A 17,158-nucleotide genomic window follows, 5' to 3' on the forward strand; every position below is an offset into this window, starting at 1 on the left:
AAAGCAAATGCTGCTCATATCCTCAAGAAGGTCAAGGAAAATGATCCAGGGAACTACAGTACTATCCTCACCTCAAGGAGGTGATTGAACAAGACACTGGAAATTATTTCCAGGCACAGGAACAAGAAAATTATCAGAAATAGTCAGCATGGGTTAATCTCAGGGAAGTCATGCTTAACTGACAGTACAAACTTCTGTGAGAAAATAAATGTGTGGCTTGATGATGGAAAAGCAGTGGATACTCTACTTTGATATTAAGAAAGGGGTTTTTTTTTGCCATCTTGGATGTACAATGAGGGGAAATTACAGAGTAGCCAGTCCAGAGAGAGGTGATCAGTGAAACAAAACCTTTTTGGAGGTCACCAACAGTGTATGCCAGGAGTTGATACTGGGTCTAAATCCATTCAAAATCCTGGAACATCTCATACAAGGAAAGGCTGGGAGATCTGGAGCCAGGAGAAGGCTCAGGGCAGCAATCTTATCAATGCATTCAAAGACCCAAAGAGAGCTTGTAAAATGGGTCTAGGGCCTTTTCTGTGTGTCCAGTGACAGGGCAAGAGGCACACAATGCAACACAGGAAATTCCCTCTGAACACCAGGAGATTTTTACTGTGAGAGTGACCAAGCACTGGCACAGGTTGTCCAATGAGGTTGTGGACTACCCACCACTGGCGCTGTTCAAAAGCTGTCTGGACAAGGTCCTGGCGACCAGCTCTGGGTGAACATGCTTGGGCAGGGGTGGGGGTTGGACCAAATGACCTCCAGAGGTCTCTTCTGAACTCAACCATTATGTGATTATGTGATTGGTATGTTAAGATTCACTTAAAAGAGGAAAGACACTTCACTGTACTCCCTCTGTTTTTATTATTCTTATTTCTTCCAAAAATAGCATAACAATGTATTTTCAAATGAAATTTGGTACAAGAAATCCAACAAAACTAGCTTTGACGCACACAAATTTCAAAGAAACATTTCAGTACTTCTAAAGTGTCACCATTTTTAGCTAGTTTCATAAGTACTAATTCTAGAAAACAAGAACATCTTATTGTCTTAATTTCAGCAGCAGAACTGACAGATTCTACTGCTTCAGTGAAGGTTACAAGTGTTCTTCTAGACAACAAAAAATAGGAGTCATGGAAGAAAGAGTACAACCTAATTACAGGGGAAAGCAATACAAGTAAAAACTCTTATAATTTGAACATTCAAGTCTTAACAGAAATGTTCTCTTCTAGGTTTGCCATAACTTTTCAAAATACTCATGTACCATCATCATTTCATCTCAAAGTTAAATCTATTGCCCAACAGCAGCCATCAGCTACTGTTAGCCCAAAACTGGAGAGAGGAAACATGAAGTATTCAGGCCTTTTAAGTAATGGGTGGCTACAAGCACCGGGAAAACTGAGCTAACAGTGTAGAGAAACCCCTAAGCCAGCTCTAAGAGACTAACAAGCAATTATGGCAGCAGTTAGGCACAGTTGTGCCTACTGGTATCATTTCATCACATGCCCAAAGTAAGTATGTGTCTCCAATTTGGGATTGTTACCCACAGGTACCAGAGTGTGTATGCACATACACAACCCTCCCTTCCAGAGAGAACTGCTGGTATCCTCAAATAATACACAAGCTCCCCTTTTGGTTCATGATCCATGACACGACCATGTTTTTTATGCCCTGCAATGAGGTCCCCATCACTACCAACAGTTCATTCTACTGCCAAGCCCATTTGGAATTTTATGAAATAAGAAAGAAAGGCATCCTAAGATCTGTTTAGTAAGTTTCAAGAAACACTAGAACTATTGAAAAGTCAGGAGAGTCTTTAAAACAATAAAAAATGTTCAGTAATCTAACTTAAGCAGCTGTTACTGATTACCACATAGCCATATTTGGAAAATAAAGTCGAGATTTAAAACATTAGAAATTGAGTACTTTCAGAGCAGTTTTGTAGAGAACAAACTCATTTAATCTTAAAAGCACCGTGAAGTGACACTACATATCAGCAAGCAGGAAAAACAAGAACATCATGGGATTTTACCATGTAAAATACACCATGAATACCACTAAGGTAGATTTACAATGCAGGCTTGAGCACAGCACAGAGGTTCTCAAACTGACTCGGGTAATTTTTGCTCTGCATGCAATGTAGACATACCCTCTATGCTGAACAGATCTCATTATGAATTAACTGAGCTCTGCAGAACATTATTTAGGCCCTCATTCTGCATTATCAAAGTCAATGTTCTTCCATCAACTTCAGAAGGTGCAGGGTCAGGCTCGTAATCACAAACACACTTCTACAAACAAAACATTTGTTTCTAACAAAGTTATGTGAGTTCAAACACAGGTTTTGAGAGCATGCAGATTGCTTACAAATGCTTAAAAAGACTGGTTCAGAATCTTTCTTATATATACACACACAAGTCCATCTGTCACAGACAGGCAATGTAACTCTGAATCATGAGCTTGCTCTAGTTTTTGGTAGTGTCCTGCACACGTCTGATAATTAAAAAATAAAAAATAAAAAAATAGTTGCCACAATGGATTTCTGATCATTCCAACTTGCACGTGGATATGATCCCTTCTTGCTGCATCCAGTATGTGAAGTTTCATGGTTGCTTCTCAAATGCAAATACTAAGTAAATACCTAAAAAAGAAAATGGGAGTATTTAAAGTTTCAGCTTCCTTGGTGACTCAATTAAGTTTTCAAAATGTAACCAGGTTGATATTATGCCCAAACAACCTGTTAGCAGATTACTGAAATGACAAAAGATCTTATGATTTTCCAGTGAGTAACTCTAGCATTCCACTCCAGCATAGTTTTACATGCTTTCAGAAATGTGAATCAAATTCATAAATTACTGTGCCATTCTACATATAATGAACACTCACTAGCACCTAAAAAGTCATGCAAGTTAAGTCCTTCATACTTGCAGTAATGGACAATCAGGGTTGAATTGTTAACTTCATTTTTAATTGAAAAGTGAATGAACTCCTGATACATATTACCAATTTTAATGGACAAAGATGAAATTATAGCATTTTTTCAAGTCCAGAACAGTATGATTCTATTAATGGATATTTGTACAATTCACATCCGTATCCTTGGAAAAATTACTTGGCATATATTCAATGCCAGGTATGCCAAATGCTCCTGTGCTCCACACCAGACAGACATGCTAAACCAGTTATTTGGGACCACATTTATAGATTTCCACTTGATTTCAACTTTTATTTTAAAGAGTGAGGTTCCATAGCTACTTGCAAATCTTTCAAGACAAGCTTATCAGACATTCCTCAGAAACAATGCAAAGTTCCATGTAAGCAACAAGCTGTACTAATACTCTTCTCAGAAGCTCAATACTCCATATGTTTCTGGAAAAATAGACTACTTAGGAAACATGGCAATCACTGGAGTTTTGAAGGTATAAATATATTTTTACATATGAAAAGGTATAAAATTATATAAAAAGCCTATCTCAAATAGCTAATTGAGATAATACTTCTAGACTGCTGGAAATTTATGTCTACCTTATAATTAATTCATAGATTCAATAATTAGATAATAATTTAATAAAGCAGAGTGAAGATTTGTCATGGTTTGATGCTGGCTTCTCACCTGTGAAGTAAACAGCATTTTTTGGTTTTAAACTACTACCACAACCAGTATAATGGTCTGGAAAAATGCAAATCCTGGTTGGCTGCACTTATGCATTTCCTCACAATTTCTTGAGATGTGCACACTATATAACTATACACAGACATTTTGAATTACACAAATAACATCATCTTATTATATTTAAAATCTGGATTTTCTTCCATGACTAACAGGCTATTTTACACACTTTTCAAAGCAGTCATTCAGTCAATAGTATTTTCAAAACCATTACTTACTTGTTGCTTCCCATTCAGATTTACTCAAGGTTCCCTAGAAGGGGACAAAAAAAAACCCAGTTTCAACAAAAAATAAGGAAACAATAAAACACTGATTTAGCTCAATTTTTCACTGACCAGTGTCTAACCACCCACACTGACTGGCTATTTAGGGGCAAGGAAAGCATTGCTGTAGACCACAAGTCCACTAACTATGCTGGATGGTTGGGAACTGGAAGATCCAGATAATGGAACACACCTAAAGTAAACAGGTACAGGAGAATGGGCCACCAGCCTGTTGGTCTGGATGCCCCTGCAATGCAGAGCATGCCTGTGCCCATCACCACCCACCAGTGTGACCTGACCTGGCTCCAGGTGCTGTTCAGACTGAGATGCCCAGTATGTGTGCAGAAGCCAGGAAAAGCCTTACACTATGGTGCTGCCATCTTCCTCAGGAATATTGCCTGCCTCCAGCCAACACCCCACAGCCCACAGAAACTCTCTTTGCAAGAGACTGTTACCCTCACTCACACATTCTGGAAAAACAGCCTGCCTTCCAGCCTAGGAAATTCCCAGCTCAGCTGATCAGATGAAAGCACGGCCAGTTCACAAGCAAAAAGCTGCTGCCATTTACCCCACCACTTAAGAAACCTAAGGCAACAACAAGAAGCTGATTTTCTGTTCTGCCCACTCCATCTCCATCCACAGAGTCCTCACTGGGGCCATAATTTAGTCCATATGCTACCCACTGACCAAACCTTCACCTTTTAAAATAGCACTTGGCAACAGATGGTTTTGGTCTGACTTGGCTGTTCTCATGTTCTTAAGCCTATTTCTTGAAACAAGTATTTTTCTTTCCAAAAATTTTTTAATTTCAAATGTGAAGAGTAGGCTTCTTTTCTCTCTTGATGCAGGATTTTTATATATGCAGTAAAAGGACTATATCTTGAAGAATTCAGAACATGAACAGTAGATGAATCAATGATTAAAAAAAACCCCAAACAATAAAACCAAGTGGAAAAACTTTAGGCTGACCACCCTCATACTGTATTGACAAAAATGGAAAGAATGATTTCAAATATATACAGTACTACAGAGAAAGCTTTGAAGTGTCCCATCAAAGGATTAGAATTAATGCTTTAAAACAGTACTGTGAAGATCCAGACATATAAGAAGATTCCTCAAATTAAGAATGGCTAGAAAGGAGAGCTGTCAAGTAAGATGGAAAAAATATCCTTTCCCTTCTGCATTATTACAAATGTTTTAACAGCTACCAAATATGGTGAATTTGATTCTTTGAGTGTGGGATATAGGTCAGATGAACCCCTCAGCTCTGCAGCTCTACAATTTTTCACATGCTAAGAGACACTCACAGCAACTTCACTGCGGTTGAAACGAAGAAGGCAGCACAGTTTGAAAGATCAGGACCTCAATTTTAAGACACCATTATCTCTAGTGAAGAATGAAAGAACTTACCAATGGTAACTTTGCCTTGCCATCTTTGATAAACTCTTTTGCATGCTCATAATCATCAGGTTTATCAGAAACAAGCCTGGAATCACCATGTGTAGAATATGGCTGGAGAACATAGAATAAAACATTGAGTAGTGAGATACATTAATCAAGTAAAAGGTTTGTCACAACACAGTCCACAACAGAAGTCAGTAAGTCTTAAAAATATTTTTAATTTATGTCTCTCCTTTATAGCATCCTCAGGAACAGGTCTGATATTCCCTACTTACCAGAAAATTTGACATCCAAGAATTATAAATTAAGTTTTATCCTTATATCTCTAAAGCAGGGGAAACAGAATAACTATAAACACTCTCCTTCATGTACAGTTCATTATAAGCATTACCCAGATATACCTTCTTTTACAAGAGCAACTATACCAGCAACTCTTCAGCAGAAGATCTAAGAAATGAGCAACTACAATTTCAAGCAGAACAATTAAAATGCTTCAGTAACACACAAGCTGTAACAGTAGTATACAACAGGTTCTTCAGACTAAGATGTACTTATTAAGGATCCTGGGTACTAGTGATCTGTGTAAATAAATCTAATCATAAAAATGCAGTCCTCAGATATAAGTGGCCACTACCTTAAGACAACTCTCTCTTTCCTAAGAAGGAAGATGGTAAGTCAAAAGCTGTGTCTCTGTGCTACTGTCAGTGTGAGCCCTTACAGAGCACCATCACTTTTAGAGTCAACAAGTACAGTCAAGTTGCAGTCTGACTCAGCTGACTAAGCCACCATTTAGTTGATCTGAGAGCTTTCTGCAGAAGAATTCTACTGTTCGAGGGAGGAGGGAAGCACAGACAACTCCAAGTAAAACCAAAGCCTCAGAGGTGGCCTGGAAAAGCTTATCTGAAGCTGCTAAAGTTATTCAGGGTAAGAGTTGGAGGATAAACAAAAAATGCAAAAGCATTGGGCAAAAATATATGCTCAGTTACAGTTAGGTCCCATTTTCTTCTGTGAACACAGACTGCTCTTTTATTCCTACAAAGATTCCTGTCTGTCTTTTAAGTCAATATTCCTTGCACAAAGGTCCAGTTTTCAGTCTCTCTGCTGAGGAAGAAATGGATTACAGTCACCACTATCTGACACTTGGCATGACTCTTGGGCTTCTGTTTCCTGCTGCACAAGAACAGAAACTTGCCTCAATATTGAAATATTATCTTCAAAACTTGAATAATCTATTGGGTGGGACCTGTGCTGATCTAAGAGAAGAGTGTGAGGAAGAAGGAGAGGCAGAAACAGAGTGTTATGAACAGACCAGAATCCCCCTTCCCACGCAGAGGAAGGGAGAGGAGGTAGAAAGGTCAGGAGTGAACAGATGACGCTGAGCCTGGGAACAAGCAGTGGGTGGGACAAAGGTGTTTTTAGGTTTTTGTGTTTCTCACCTTTCTACATTTTTTTAAATTAATTCAATTAACCTTCTCCAAGTTCAGTCTGTTTTGTCTGTGACAGTAATTGCTAAGCAATCTCCTTGAATTTATCTTGACCCACAAGATTTTTTTTCTATTTTCTCCCCCTATCCTGTTGGGAAGAAGGAACAAGAGTGCAGGTCAGTGGGTGTCTGGCAGCCAGTCAAGATCAACAACCAGAGTCACACTTTCAGCCCCAGGAACTAAATACTTTCTATTGGTGGTCCTTACTTAATTGTAAAATGTTCACAAAGGAAATTTCAATTATTGTGCAAAAATTAACAAGATATGAAATGCTACTAAAATCAAACAAGTCAACTCCAAATTTACCTCCAAGGCTTGCATTCTCCTTAACAGCATTTTATGCTCATCATTCTTGATTTTTTCTTCATAGAATTCCCGAAACGTCATTTTGTAGACTAATTTCATACCATGCTTCTTTGCCATTCTGTCAAAATAACAAACTTAATTAGGGAAGCCACAAAATTATTGCAGCTTTATTTTCAAAGGAACAATTTTAAGCCAGAGTGACATCTTATGGTATTCACTAGAATAACACTTCTTTACAACTTTTTTCTCTAAGTAAAGACATTTAGATGAAAAAAGCTGCAGTTCCACCACAAATTGTAGTTGTTTTTTTTTTTTAATTAGGACATCAAAAATCTACACAGAAGTAATTTACAAACATTTTAATAGAAAAGGTCTCTTCTCCTGAAACATGTAAGTTCCATGTGGACTTCCAGAAAGACTACACTTTTCCCTGCAGAATCTATCATGTCAGATATTATGAATATATTTAGAGAACTTCTTTCGGCTGTATTCCGTGGCTTACATCTCAATTTTATGTAGACACCATGGACATGCAACACTGAAGTTACAGCTGTCAGTGACAGATGCTGTTATTTTTCACAGACATCTACAAATGAAGCTCTTGAACAGGCTTGAAGGGAAGCTTAATACTGTTTAACCATACTGAGCTTGAATAGCAGGAAAAAAAAACAGTATGGAAAAATTTGTCTGTACCTCAGGATACAGCTGGGAAAACCAAATCCAAGGTCACAGAGAAGTAACAGCAAAATATATGCTTACAGATGAAGATCATTTAGAGGAAGAAAAAAAATCATCATAGCAAAAATCCTATTAACATCTAAGGAAAGGTGGAGAAGACAAGAAAGAGGCACCATGATGAAGGAGATGCACAAGAAAGCTTACTGAAAGACTAGAAAAGGGGTAGAAAGAAACACCTCAAAAAGTTACAAATAAAGAAGAGAAAGTTTAAAAGGTTTTAAAGGTTTGCTGACAGATCCAATATATAAGATCAGATGGTCCCTCATGAGACATAGTTTAAATCCTCACAGCTTCTGACCAGAGCATCTTCAACAGAGTTCAATGGACAGATTACAGCTGTAGATAGAAATGCAAGAAACCTCTGTATGTGAAGTAACAACAAAAAAGTTAATAGCTGAAAAATATAATAAGAAAGGCAAAACATAATTTTCTGCAAGCATTATGCAATGACACATAAACTAAACAAATGTTTATTGTGCTCCACAGTTTTTATTGTATAATAAATTTAAAACATAACTTACTCCTCCAGTAAGGGAAAGTAAACCAAAAACTCAGGGACATCAACCACTTCTTCCAAGTGAAAATCATACTTGCAGCCAAATAAGGGATAGTCTCCCTTCTTTTCAAATTTTACATTGTACACATCATTCCCAAATGAATTAGTTTCTGAAGCTTCGAGTCTCTTTCTATAGAATGAGATATAAACAAACATTTTTTGATCAGTATTGAACAGGCAGAGAAAACTACACATAAGAAGCATGAAAGTATTTCTCCCAGTAATACTCAGTGATCTCTCCAGTTTCCCACTTCCCTTATCTCAAAAGGCACTGAAACAATGAAATGAAGCAGCATACTGGGTTTTAACAGGTTACTATTCCCATACAACATAACAAGGACAAAATGGACCTAGAAGATGAATTTTTAGCCTAGACACATAGACAATCTACATGGACAAGACATGCTTCTAGAAACAACCATAAAACCTTGACAGTTTTTCCCCAGGCTGTGGAAATTTTGACACTATTAAAGTCATGACAGAGGGATGAAGTGTATGAAGACCTGTATTCCCTAACAGAAGAGCCATGACGACATAAGACAAGGGTAAGTATTGCTTTACCTGTTTGAGTCAAGTTAGTGAGTGAGATTCTTTTTTATTAGATTCCAAAATTGTTGCAAAAAATTGCTTTTGCTTGCACAAACATATTGGAGCACTGTAAGAACATCTATCACTTAACAAGGCTTCCCAGAGTTTTGGAAGACTAAGAGGATATAAGAGTACTTACACAAGTTCAAAGCTGTTTGGAGTTGTGCCAATGAAATAACCTCCAGGAGAGAGGTTCCCACAAGCATTTTTAAGCATCATGTCAGCCTGCTCATACGTCTCAAATGAATAGTGGTAAACAAATTGACAACTGCAAATGTCAAAGCGCATATCTGGATCATTGTACTTGGAAGACAAGAGATCCTGCAACAGATAAAATAGAAAAAAACCTACAGAAACAAGCATGATTCACTTAAATCTAACAAATACACCACATTCATGATAGAGACCAAAAGTCAGGGAAATTAACTTTTGTGCACAAGGACAGATAGAACAAAGCATGCAACAGAAAATACATATGCATCTAAAACTGAGCTGTAATAGCAACATAAAAATATCCCTTTCTTTCCTGGCCAAGTCTCCCTTTCCCCTCCCCCAAACTGAACCTGCAAGAGACTATTTCTCAGAAGAAGGAAAGCCAACCAAGAATTCAAGCAGACCCTTCATGCAAGGCTGAGAACAGGTTCAGCTTTTCCACAGATATGCTGGAACCAGGTAGGTTCTGTCTCAGCCTCTATCAGCAGGGCACTCTCAGCCTGCACTTCTAGGAAGCAAAAGCTGTTCTGTTTACAAGACTGTCCCCTAAGCCTCAGCCATGCATTCACCACTGCCTCCAGACAGTCTAAGAAACCTGCTCTACCACAAAAGTAGAGGCAGTTTTAAAGATACCTATTATAGTAATAAAAAGATTTTTTACTTTCTAGTGGCAAAGTGTTAAATCAGTTAAATCAGAAAAGGTCCTTTATATATTCCAGCATTCACCAAAATAGTTTCCAACATCCCGTGCTGTCTCACATAACTCCAAAGCTAAATTGTGTTCCCCTTGTCGAGTAAAGGATAGTGAAAGCCCCAGATTTACTATCTGGAAAAGACCTTCAGGAATGTTACACTGTACAACAGCAGCAAAATGCACCAAAGTACATCTTAAGCAACCTTCCAGTAACCCCTATGGCTGATTCTCCTGGCAGTACAATAATCCAACCTTAAAAATGTATATACCCAAAAACACTACCATAGAGAACATTAAATCTCCAAAATATTACAAAGCACAGGAACTGTACCTTGGTACTATCTGCTTGTATGAATTCTGCATCAAAAATATGTTCATTATACCGACACCGGGATTTCATTTCTTCATAGCGGTGCTTGCACTGCTGCACAGAAATGTCAGCAATGTCTATATATGGAAACATAATAAATATAATAAATATAATAAATAGAAGTTTTAAAAATGTGTACACAGCTCCAGACAAGAAAGCTGGAATGATTACTAGAAAACAGAAGGTACGAAAAGGTAGGATAAAAAAATGAACTTGAGTTCCATTAAAACAGCTCAGCTCCCTGGGATTCTTAATACTGTTAAAATATTAAAGATGTTGAAATACATCTCTGATATGTCACATATTCTAAGACTGCTTCTTTCTCAGTCATTGAGGTTCTGACAATATGCAATGAATTCACCTAAGAACTTTGTAAGTAAATTGATTAAGTGTATTTGAATGCTGCCCACTGAATAATGCAAGAAAGAACTGTAAAATATGAAGTACACAAAATAATTCCCACTGAAAGAGTTTTAGGGAATTTCAGTACCTAATTAAATTTGGAGTTAAGTAATTCTTTCTCTGATTATCCTTGGGATACCTTCTGAGAAAAGGGAAGATGTATCATTCTCCCAACATCTAAGCCAATTATTCAAACCAGAATTTTTTTAATCAGGTTTCAGCTCTACCCCGTTTCTGAGTCTGAAAATCTTTAGTTGATTGTAACACCCAAGACCATTTTTTTCTCACAACATTGGGGGGATTATTTGGTTTTTTAAATGCAACTCTCCTGTATGTGTTTCAGAACAATTAAAAATACTACAAGAGACTAGATGTGGAAGAAAAGAGATAAAATAAAAAAAGTCAGTCTTTTCCCCAGGGCCACATTTTACCTAAGGCAACCTGTATCAACGGTGTTTTTCTTTAGTGATACCAGTTTTCAGTTGAACTGAAAGCTAAATATTGATGATTCTTATATTTCTGCTAGCAATCAAGTCATATCTTCAGATTAAAAGACAAAACACAACTTTTTGCACAGAAGGTGTACATTACATTCTTTGACTGACTGGAAAAAAAGAAATAATAAAATACCAGAGGTCTACTTGGTTTCCTATAAAACCTGATGCAGTTTCCCTAGAAAGTTATCATACTTCTTACCAGTACAGACGAGTTTTTTAATTCTGCCTTTTTTCCATTTCAGTAAGTCTCCACCTTTCCCACATCCTAGATCCAAAACAGTTATATCACTCTTCTTCTGTCGTACCCGATCAATAAATTCACCTAGGAAAATGAAAACCAGGAGCATATAAACATCTCTGCACGTGTATTGCACCTAAAAGCCTAAAGAACCAAAAGGAGCTGAGAATTTTAAAACACCTGAGACCTTACTTTGCCTATAAAATGTTCTTAATATTACAAACTTAAATCTCTTTTCTAGAAGGATGAAAGGAACCACAAACTTCTAAAACTGTGGAGAAGATTAATATTTTCTGTGCTCAATGTGCTCTGCATATAACTTGACTGAGGCTCTGAACTGTTTCCCTGGCTAAGGTAAAACTGCACATGGCTAAACAACCATCCTGGACACAGGGAGACAAACAGGGCTCCCTTTCATTAGCATTATAATGAATGCAGATGTTATTTGAAAATATGGGAAAGCCTTTTGCAGAAAGAAAAAGCCAATTAAATGCATCAGCCACAACATCTCCTCCCAGTCACCTTACAGAAACGCATAATGTTTTTCACTCACTCTCCCAGGCTTTGCAATAACAGTAGCTACTCCTTTGCTGTCTTTCTACTCTACATACACCAGTCACATTTTTTCTTCCCCTCGAGGCTGCCTAGATTCTCTCTGCTCTGACTGATGTTGGCATATTATGTAAAACATATCAGCCTGCTAGCAACTTTTCTTCACAGTAGGAGATATGAAATATGTTTTGATACAACTGCTATAAAGCCACACTGCTGAAATTCTTTATGACAGAAAGGCTTCAACACAGGCTTGAGGAACAGCTTTATAGAAATCTAAATATTGCTTCTAACTGCTCTGATACAACACAACAAAAAGCAGCATGCTAAGACAAATGGTGCCAACATCTTCTGGCACAGATCCCTCTTCATGAACCTGTGGTGCTGTGCTGATGATTCTTTTCTTTGTTGGCAGATATTTGATGGCTTTGTTTCCTCAATTTGGAATTAATTTGTGGAACAGTAGACTTTGCCTTTAAATAAAAACCTGCTGATTCTTAAAGAACTACATCCTTTAGCTTTCCATCACTTTTTCAATCACTGACTATGGGTAATATATGGGTAATACAGAAAATATTTATGTGTTCAAGCTTCCTGCAGAACTGCTTAACCAGGATCTGAACAGAGAGTGCTTTGGGAAAATGCCTAAGAAATTATTTGAGATAGATTGAGCTGTTCTTAGAACACTTAAGTTCTTTATGATTTAAAACTGTACTTTTCTCTTTAAAAATGCCATGGAGAAGAATAGTTTCCAGTATGAACTTTTAATGTCAGTTGACCTTTGAAACTTAAGCATATGCTTAAGTTGCTTATGCAACTTAAGGATATGAACTCCAACAATACAAAACACTATCACAGAGATTCAAATTAAATATAAATATAGACATTTTATTGCAGCCGAAAAACTTACTATACATTATGAAACGAAGTGTTATACTCAACATCAGAAAACAGAAAGAATTACATTTTGATACAGAAGTTATTTACATTTTAATCATGTCTAAGCAATCAGTTAAGGGAACTTACCAATGAGGACACTCTTTGTCCAATTATTAAAGTTTCGGAGGTAGAATATGCGAGACTGGCTACGTTTTTCCAAACCAACTTCTTGAAGTTCATTATAATGTGCAGCTACAGCTTGCCCATGGCCAATCACATGCTGCAGAAAGGAAATCACACCACAGAAGCAACAGACTCAAGCAGTCAATTCTTTTTATGACTTAGTCATTTAAACAAAAGACACATGTGTTCACTTCAAAGATTTAAGAAGGCAAACAAGCAATACTATGAAGAGCATCATCATCATAAAGAGATTTCCCATACCTGTCCTGGTACTGATGTCAGTACTTCAATTATCACAGCAACACACACAAACTTAACCCCCTTTTCCGTTCATTCAAGCAATTTCTGGATGACAGACACTGCCCAGCATCTTTCCTTCACAGAAATACTTAACTTTCAGTTCCCTAACACTCTCAACCACGCTCAAAGAACTCGTTTCATTCTTCTTAAGTCTGCGACAGAAGAAGAGGATGTTCCTTCTCAAGGAACTTTGAGCCTCTTCAAAGAGCCTGTTTCAGAATTTCAGTGTTTTCATCTGACAGAAGTGTATAAACTGCCAATTTAACCAAAAGGCCAATTGGCTGATGTCACATTAACGTCCAAGTGGGTGACCCCACTGCCAGAGATTTAAACAGACCACGACAAAGGAATGAGAGGAATCATTTGACAACACATTCCATATAATGCTTAAGAGTTAGTTGCAGAAATGTCTCTGATTTAGCTTTAACTCAAAATACTCCAAGAGATTTCTGTCCAGCCTTAGCTTCAAGTACTACAAGACAGTTCTCTCCCCTGTTACACAGAGAAGCAGTCTACATCCAGATATTATGCTCCCAGCATTTCTTCACCTTGAAAATAATCTTCAAGTATATATATGAAGTGAAAATAAATTATAAGTAAAATCCAAAGTAACAGAACAGACACAACCAGCACTGACTCTATGAGGTACAAAAGCATTTGAAATAACAGTACAAACCAGAATGAAGCCATTAAAAGCACTCCTAACAGTTCACTACAGAAGTCAATATTCCTGCATCTTGCTAATCAAATAGCAGTTCCTCAAGGGAAAAGAAGGTTTGGCTGATAGATGTGAATTCTTCAGTGTTTCATATACTTCTGGAAACATTCAGAATAAACACAGCCTTACTTGTCTGAAATCCTCATAACCTCATCACCTGTTTATTCCCACACTGGGCTGACCGATACTAACAAGTATTTTGACGACTTCTATTCTTCTCCAGGGTAAGCACAGATGGCTCCCTGAACGGCCACTGAAGGTGACAGAAGCCAGAACAGCTGACTCAGACAAGTGTGGGGGACATACTCATACAAACCATCAGCACATCTCAGCTGCAAACAGCCATCAGCAACATCTAGACGGTGGCGCCTATGTTCAGTCACCTCTCTCCACCCTTAGGCTACACAGACCCAAGGTAGTTCTTGCTCATCTAAGCCTTGTTCTCCCTTATTAAAAGGATGAAAGGGTTAACAATGTTTCTACCACAACAAAGGACACCCTTTATTTTGCCAGACTGCTGAGCCGTATATTAACATACTGAGAAAATTCTGGGCAGATAAACAAAACTCTAGGCCAGACATTTTCAAATTACATTTAAATATCCCAAAAGGATGACCTAGAGTGGATATTAAAGCATCAGCTTCTACAAGCTCATGCATAATAAAGGACAGCATCATGTAAAACATTTCCCTTTTCACCCTCCCAGGTGGACATATAAAAGGACATACATTTTCTGCTGCTTTTGAAGCCTTAAAATATAAAGAAGCACCTGTAAGTCTTTCACTGCTTCACTTTGCCAACAAATCATACTGAATTGTATCACAGAGGATGCAGTCTGTTGAGTTTTGCAAGCTATAAATTGTCCTTTTATTACCAAGGAAATAAAAGGACAAAATTACCTTACCCAAGCACAGGTAACTAGACTAACACACAGATAAACAACATACTTGAGAACTGAGTTCAAGATATGGAACCGGGACTAATGCCACTAAACCCTACACTACACTACCAGACTGCTACCACAAGGAGGATGGAACGGTCTTAGAATTAGACTAAGTATGTGCTGAGATGATCATTCTAACTGCAAGCCCTCTTACTCCTCTGTGAAGCCCAACATCACTGTGCACCTGTTACTCCCCTAGGAAACATTTCCAGACTTGTTTTGTGCTGGCTCACAGGCATCTAGCATAAATATTTTCAATCTTTTCTTGAGCTAAGGCTTTGAAACAAGGATTTGAAAAAAGCTCAAAATAAATGATACTCACTACTTTTTTAGAAGGCTCATCTTCAGAATCTAAATTCTTCCTCATTGCTCTGCCATCCTGACCACCACCATCAACTTCTTTGTCATTTTCAGTGGACTGCTCTGCACCTGAAGCAGAACTATTGCCTTCACACCTGACACCTGAAGCTGACTCTAAAGCAGGAGGGGTTTTCTCCACTTCTTCATTCAAATTCTTCTCTGCTTGCTGTTCTTCTGTCTTGGTTACTTCAGCCATTTTGACTGGTCCACTGATCAGAATGGATATCTAGGGGGAAAAGAAACAAACCACCAAGAATTTTCAGTGCTGAAAATTTCACTTACTTGTGGTTACGATCGTGACCTTCAAACATAATATTGGTATTTCACCCTAGGCAACATATAGATTTCAAATTTAACCACTTGTTTAATAAAGGCAGCTCAATCAAACATGTGGAACTTAAAAGTACTCATTAAATAAGTTCAAATTAGGATAAATTCTTATTTTTCATTTTAGTCATTCTTACATATCTTTATTGACTCAACTGTCAAATATTATTGGTTTTTTCTTTCCCTTCCCATAAAAGGTAACCTACAAATCAGTTTATGTTTAGAAATACAGAAAGATTCTCTCAAATTAGTAAATTTATTATTTAAACTGATATGTTTTGAAATGGATGTCTTCAAATAAGAGATCAAGATGGGTTTTTATGAGTAAATTTTCTTACCAGTTGTGGATTTTCCAGTTTGCCAAGAATATCCACTATGCTCTGAGCTTAACTAATATGTGGAATATTCAGTTGCACCTGTATTTCCACATCTCCACCTCACAAATATCAACAGGGGCTGCAGGACTGCAAACAACTCCTACAAAGCTCATTTGGTCTCCAGCACATCCCAGCCTTCTTTACACCAGCACTAGGAAGCAGAGCACCTAGTTTTTAACAAGGCATGAGAGAGGGCAGTTTGGCACCCCCTGTTCTGAAAGAGTGGCCTAAAGCACAATTAAAAAAAAAAATTCCAAAAATCACATTTAAACCCACCGTGTCCAGGCTCACCTCCTAATGAGGGCCGGAACACATCCACTGAGTGGGCCACCACACAGAAGCACCAGAACAGCTTTCCTCGGAACAAACAGCCTCAAAGTACGACTTACAAAAATAATTCCTCCACTACTGCACAGCACCACAGCGCTTGGTTTGCGAAGCAGCAGCAGACCCCTCGTTATCCTCACCCGGCTATTCCAAGATGTTTCGAAAGCCCTAATTGTGAAACGATCCGACTTTCACAACTAGCGATGGCAACCAGAGAAAGCAGCAGCTCCTTCAGCCGGAGAGCTCAAAACGCCTGCAGTGATGTGGGAATGGCCCCGCCGGCCTCGGGACGCTCCCGCCCCCTCCTTTCTCCCTTCCCTCCTTCCCTTCCCCCACGACGGGGCTGGGAGGCCTCAGGGCCTCCGCTCCCGTTAACCGGGCGGCGGCGCCCGGGGCTTCTCTGCGGCCCACCCAGCCCCACTGTCCGGCGAGGCCGAGGGCCCCGGGCCCCGCCGCCGGTCCGCCCGCGGGCAGGGAGGGCGGCCCTGCACGGCCCCGGCACTCACCCGGCTCAGCGCTCCGCCATCCCTGTTTGCGGAAGTGACGGATCCCCACGGCGGCGTCACGTCCTGGGAGGGACCGCGGGAAAGGGAGCGGGAAAACGCGGCGGTGCGCGGAGTCCTGTAGGGGCGGCTGCGGCGGCTGCTTACCCTGGAGAAGAGGAGGTCTCGGGGAGACCTTATCGCTCTCTACAACTGCTCGACAGGAGGGTGTAGTGAGCTGGGACCGGCTTCTTCCAGCGTGCCTGCTCTGGGAGAGGGGAAATTTCGAT

General features: G+C 38.9%; 1 protein-coding gene across 2 annotated transcripts; it reads right to left on the bottom strand.

The window, feature by feature from the left end:
• Nucleotides 1–840: 840 nt before the first annotated feature.
• Nucleotides 841–16,933, bottom strand: RNMT (RNA guanine-7 methyltransferase). Of its 2 annotated transcripts, none has more exons than XM_059480797.1 (11): nt 16,893–16,933; nt 15,318–15,581; nt 12,999–13,131; nt 11,382–11,504; nt 10,245–10,360; nt 9,146–9,327; nt 8,384–8,548; nt 7,125–7,242; nt 5,344–5,445; nt 3,889–3,922; nt 841–2,641 (listed from the first exon to the last, which is right to left on the bottom strand). In XM_059480797.1, exons 2-11 carry the CDS (start codon nt 15,549–15,551, stop codon nt 2,604–2,606), a joined length of 1,245 nt encoding a protein of 414 aa, XP_059336780.1. In that variant the 5' UTR covers nt 15,552–15,581; nt 16,893–16,933; the 3' UTR covers nt 841–2,603. The 2 variants fall into 2 exon arrangements, with proteins under 2 accessions (XP_059336780.1, XP_059336789.1); XM_059480806.1 differs by lacking the exon at nt 16,893–16,933 and adding an exon at nt 16,021–16,183.
• Between the last annotated feature and the right edge of the window lie 225 nt (nt 16,934–17,158).

This window comes from Ammospiza nelsoni, chromosome 1 (genome assembly GCF_027579445.1).
Source record: "Ammospiza nelsoni isolate bAmmNel1 chromosome 1, bAmmNel1.pri, whole genome shotgun sequence".
In the NCBI taxonomy this organism is placed as follows: domain Eukaryota; kingdom Metazoa; phylum Chordata; class Aves; order Passeriformes; family Passerellidae; genus Ammospiza; species Ammospiza nelsoni.

Coding starts and splice junctions, on each gene's coding strand:
- RNMT (XM_059480797.1), bottom strand. CDS start 15,551: ATGGCTGAAGTAACCAAGACAGAAGAACAGCAAGCAGAGAAGAATTTG. Junction 5,446..7,124: donor GGAGAATGCAAGCCTTGGAG/GTAAATTTGGAG, acceptor TATGTTCTCCAG/CCATATTCTACACATGGTGA. Junction 3,923..5,343: donor GCAAGGCAAAGTTACCATTG/GTAAGTTCTTTC, acceptor GTCCCCTTCTAG/GGAACCTTGAGTAAATCTGA.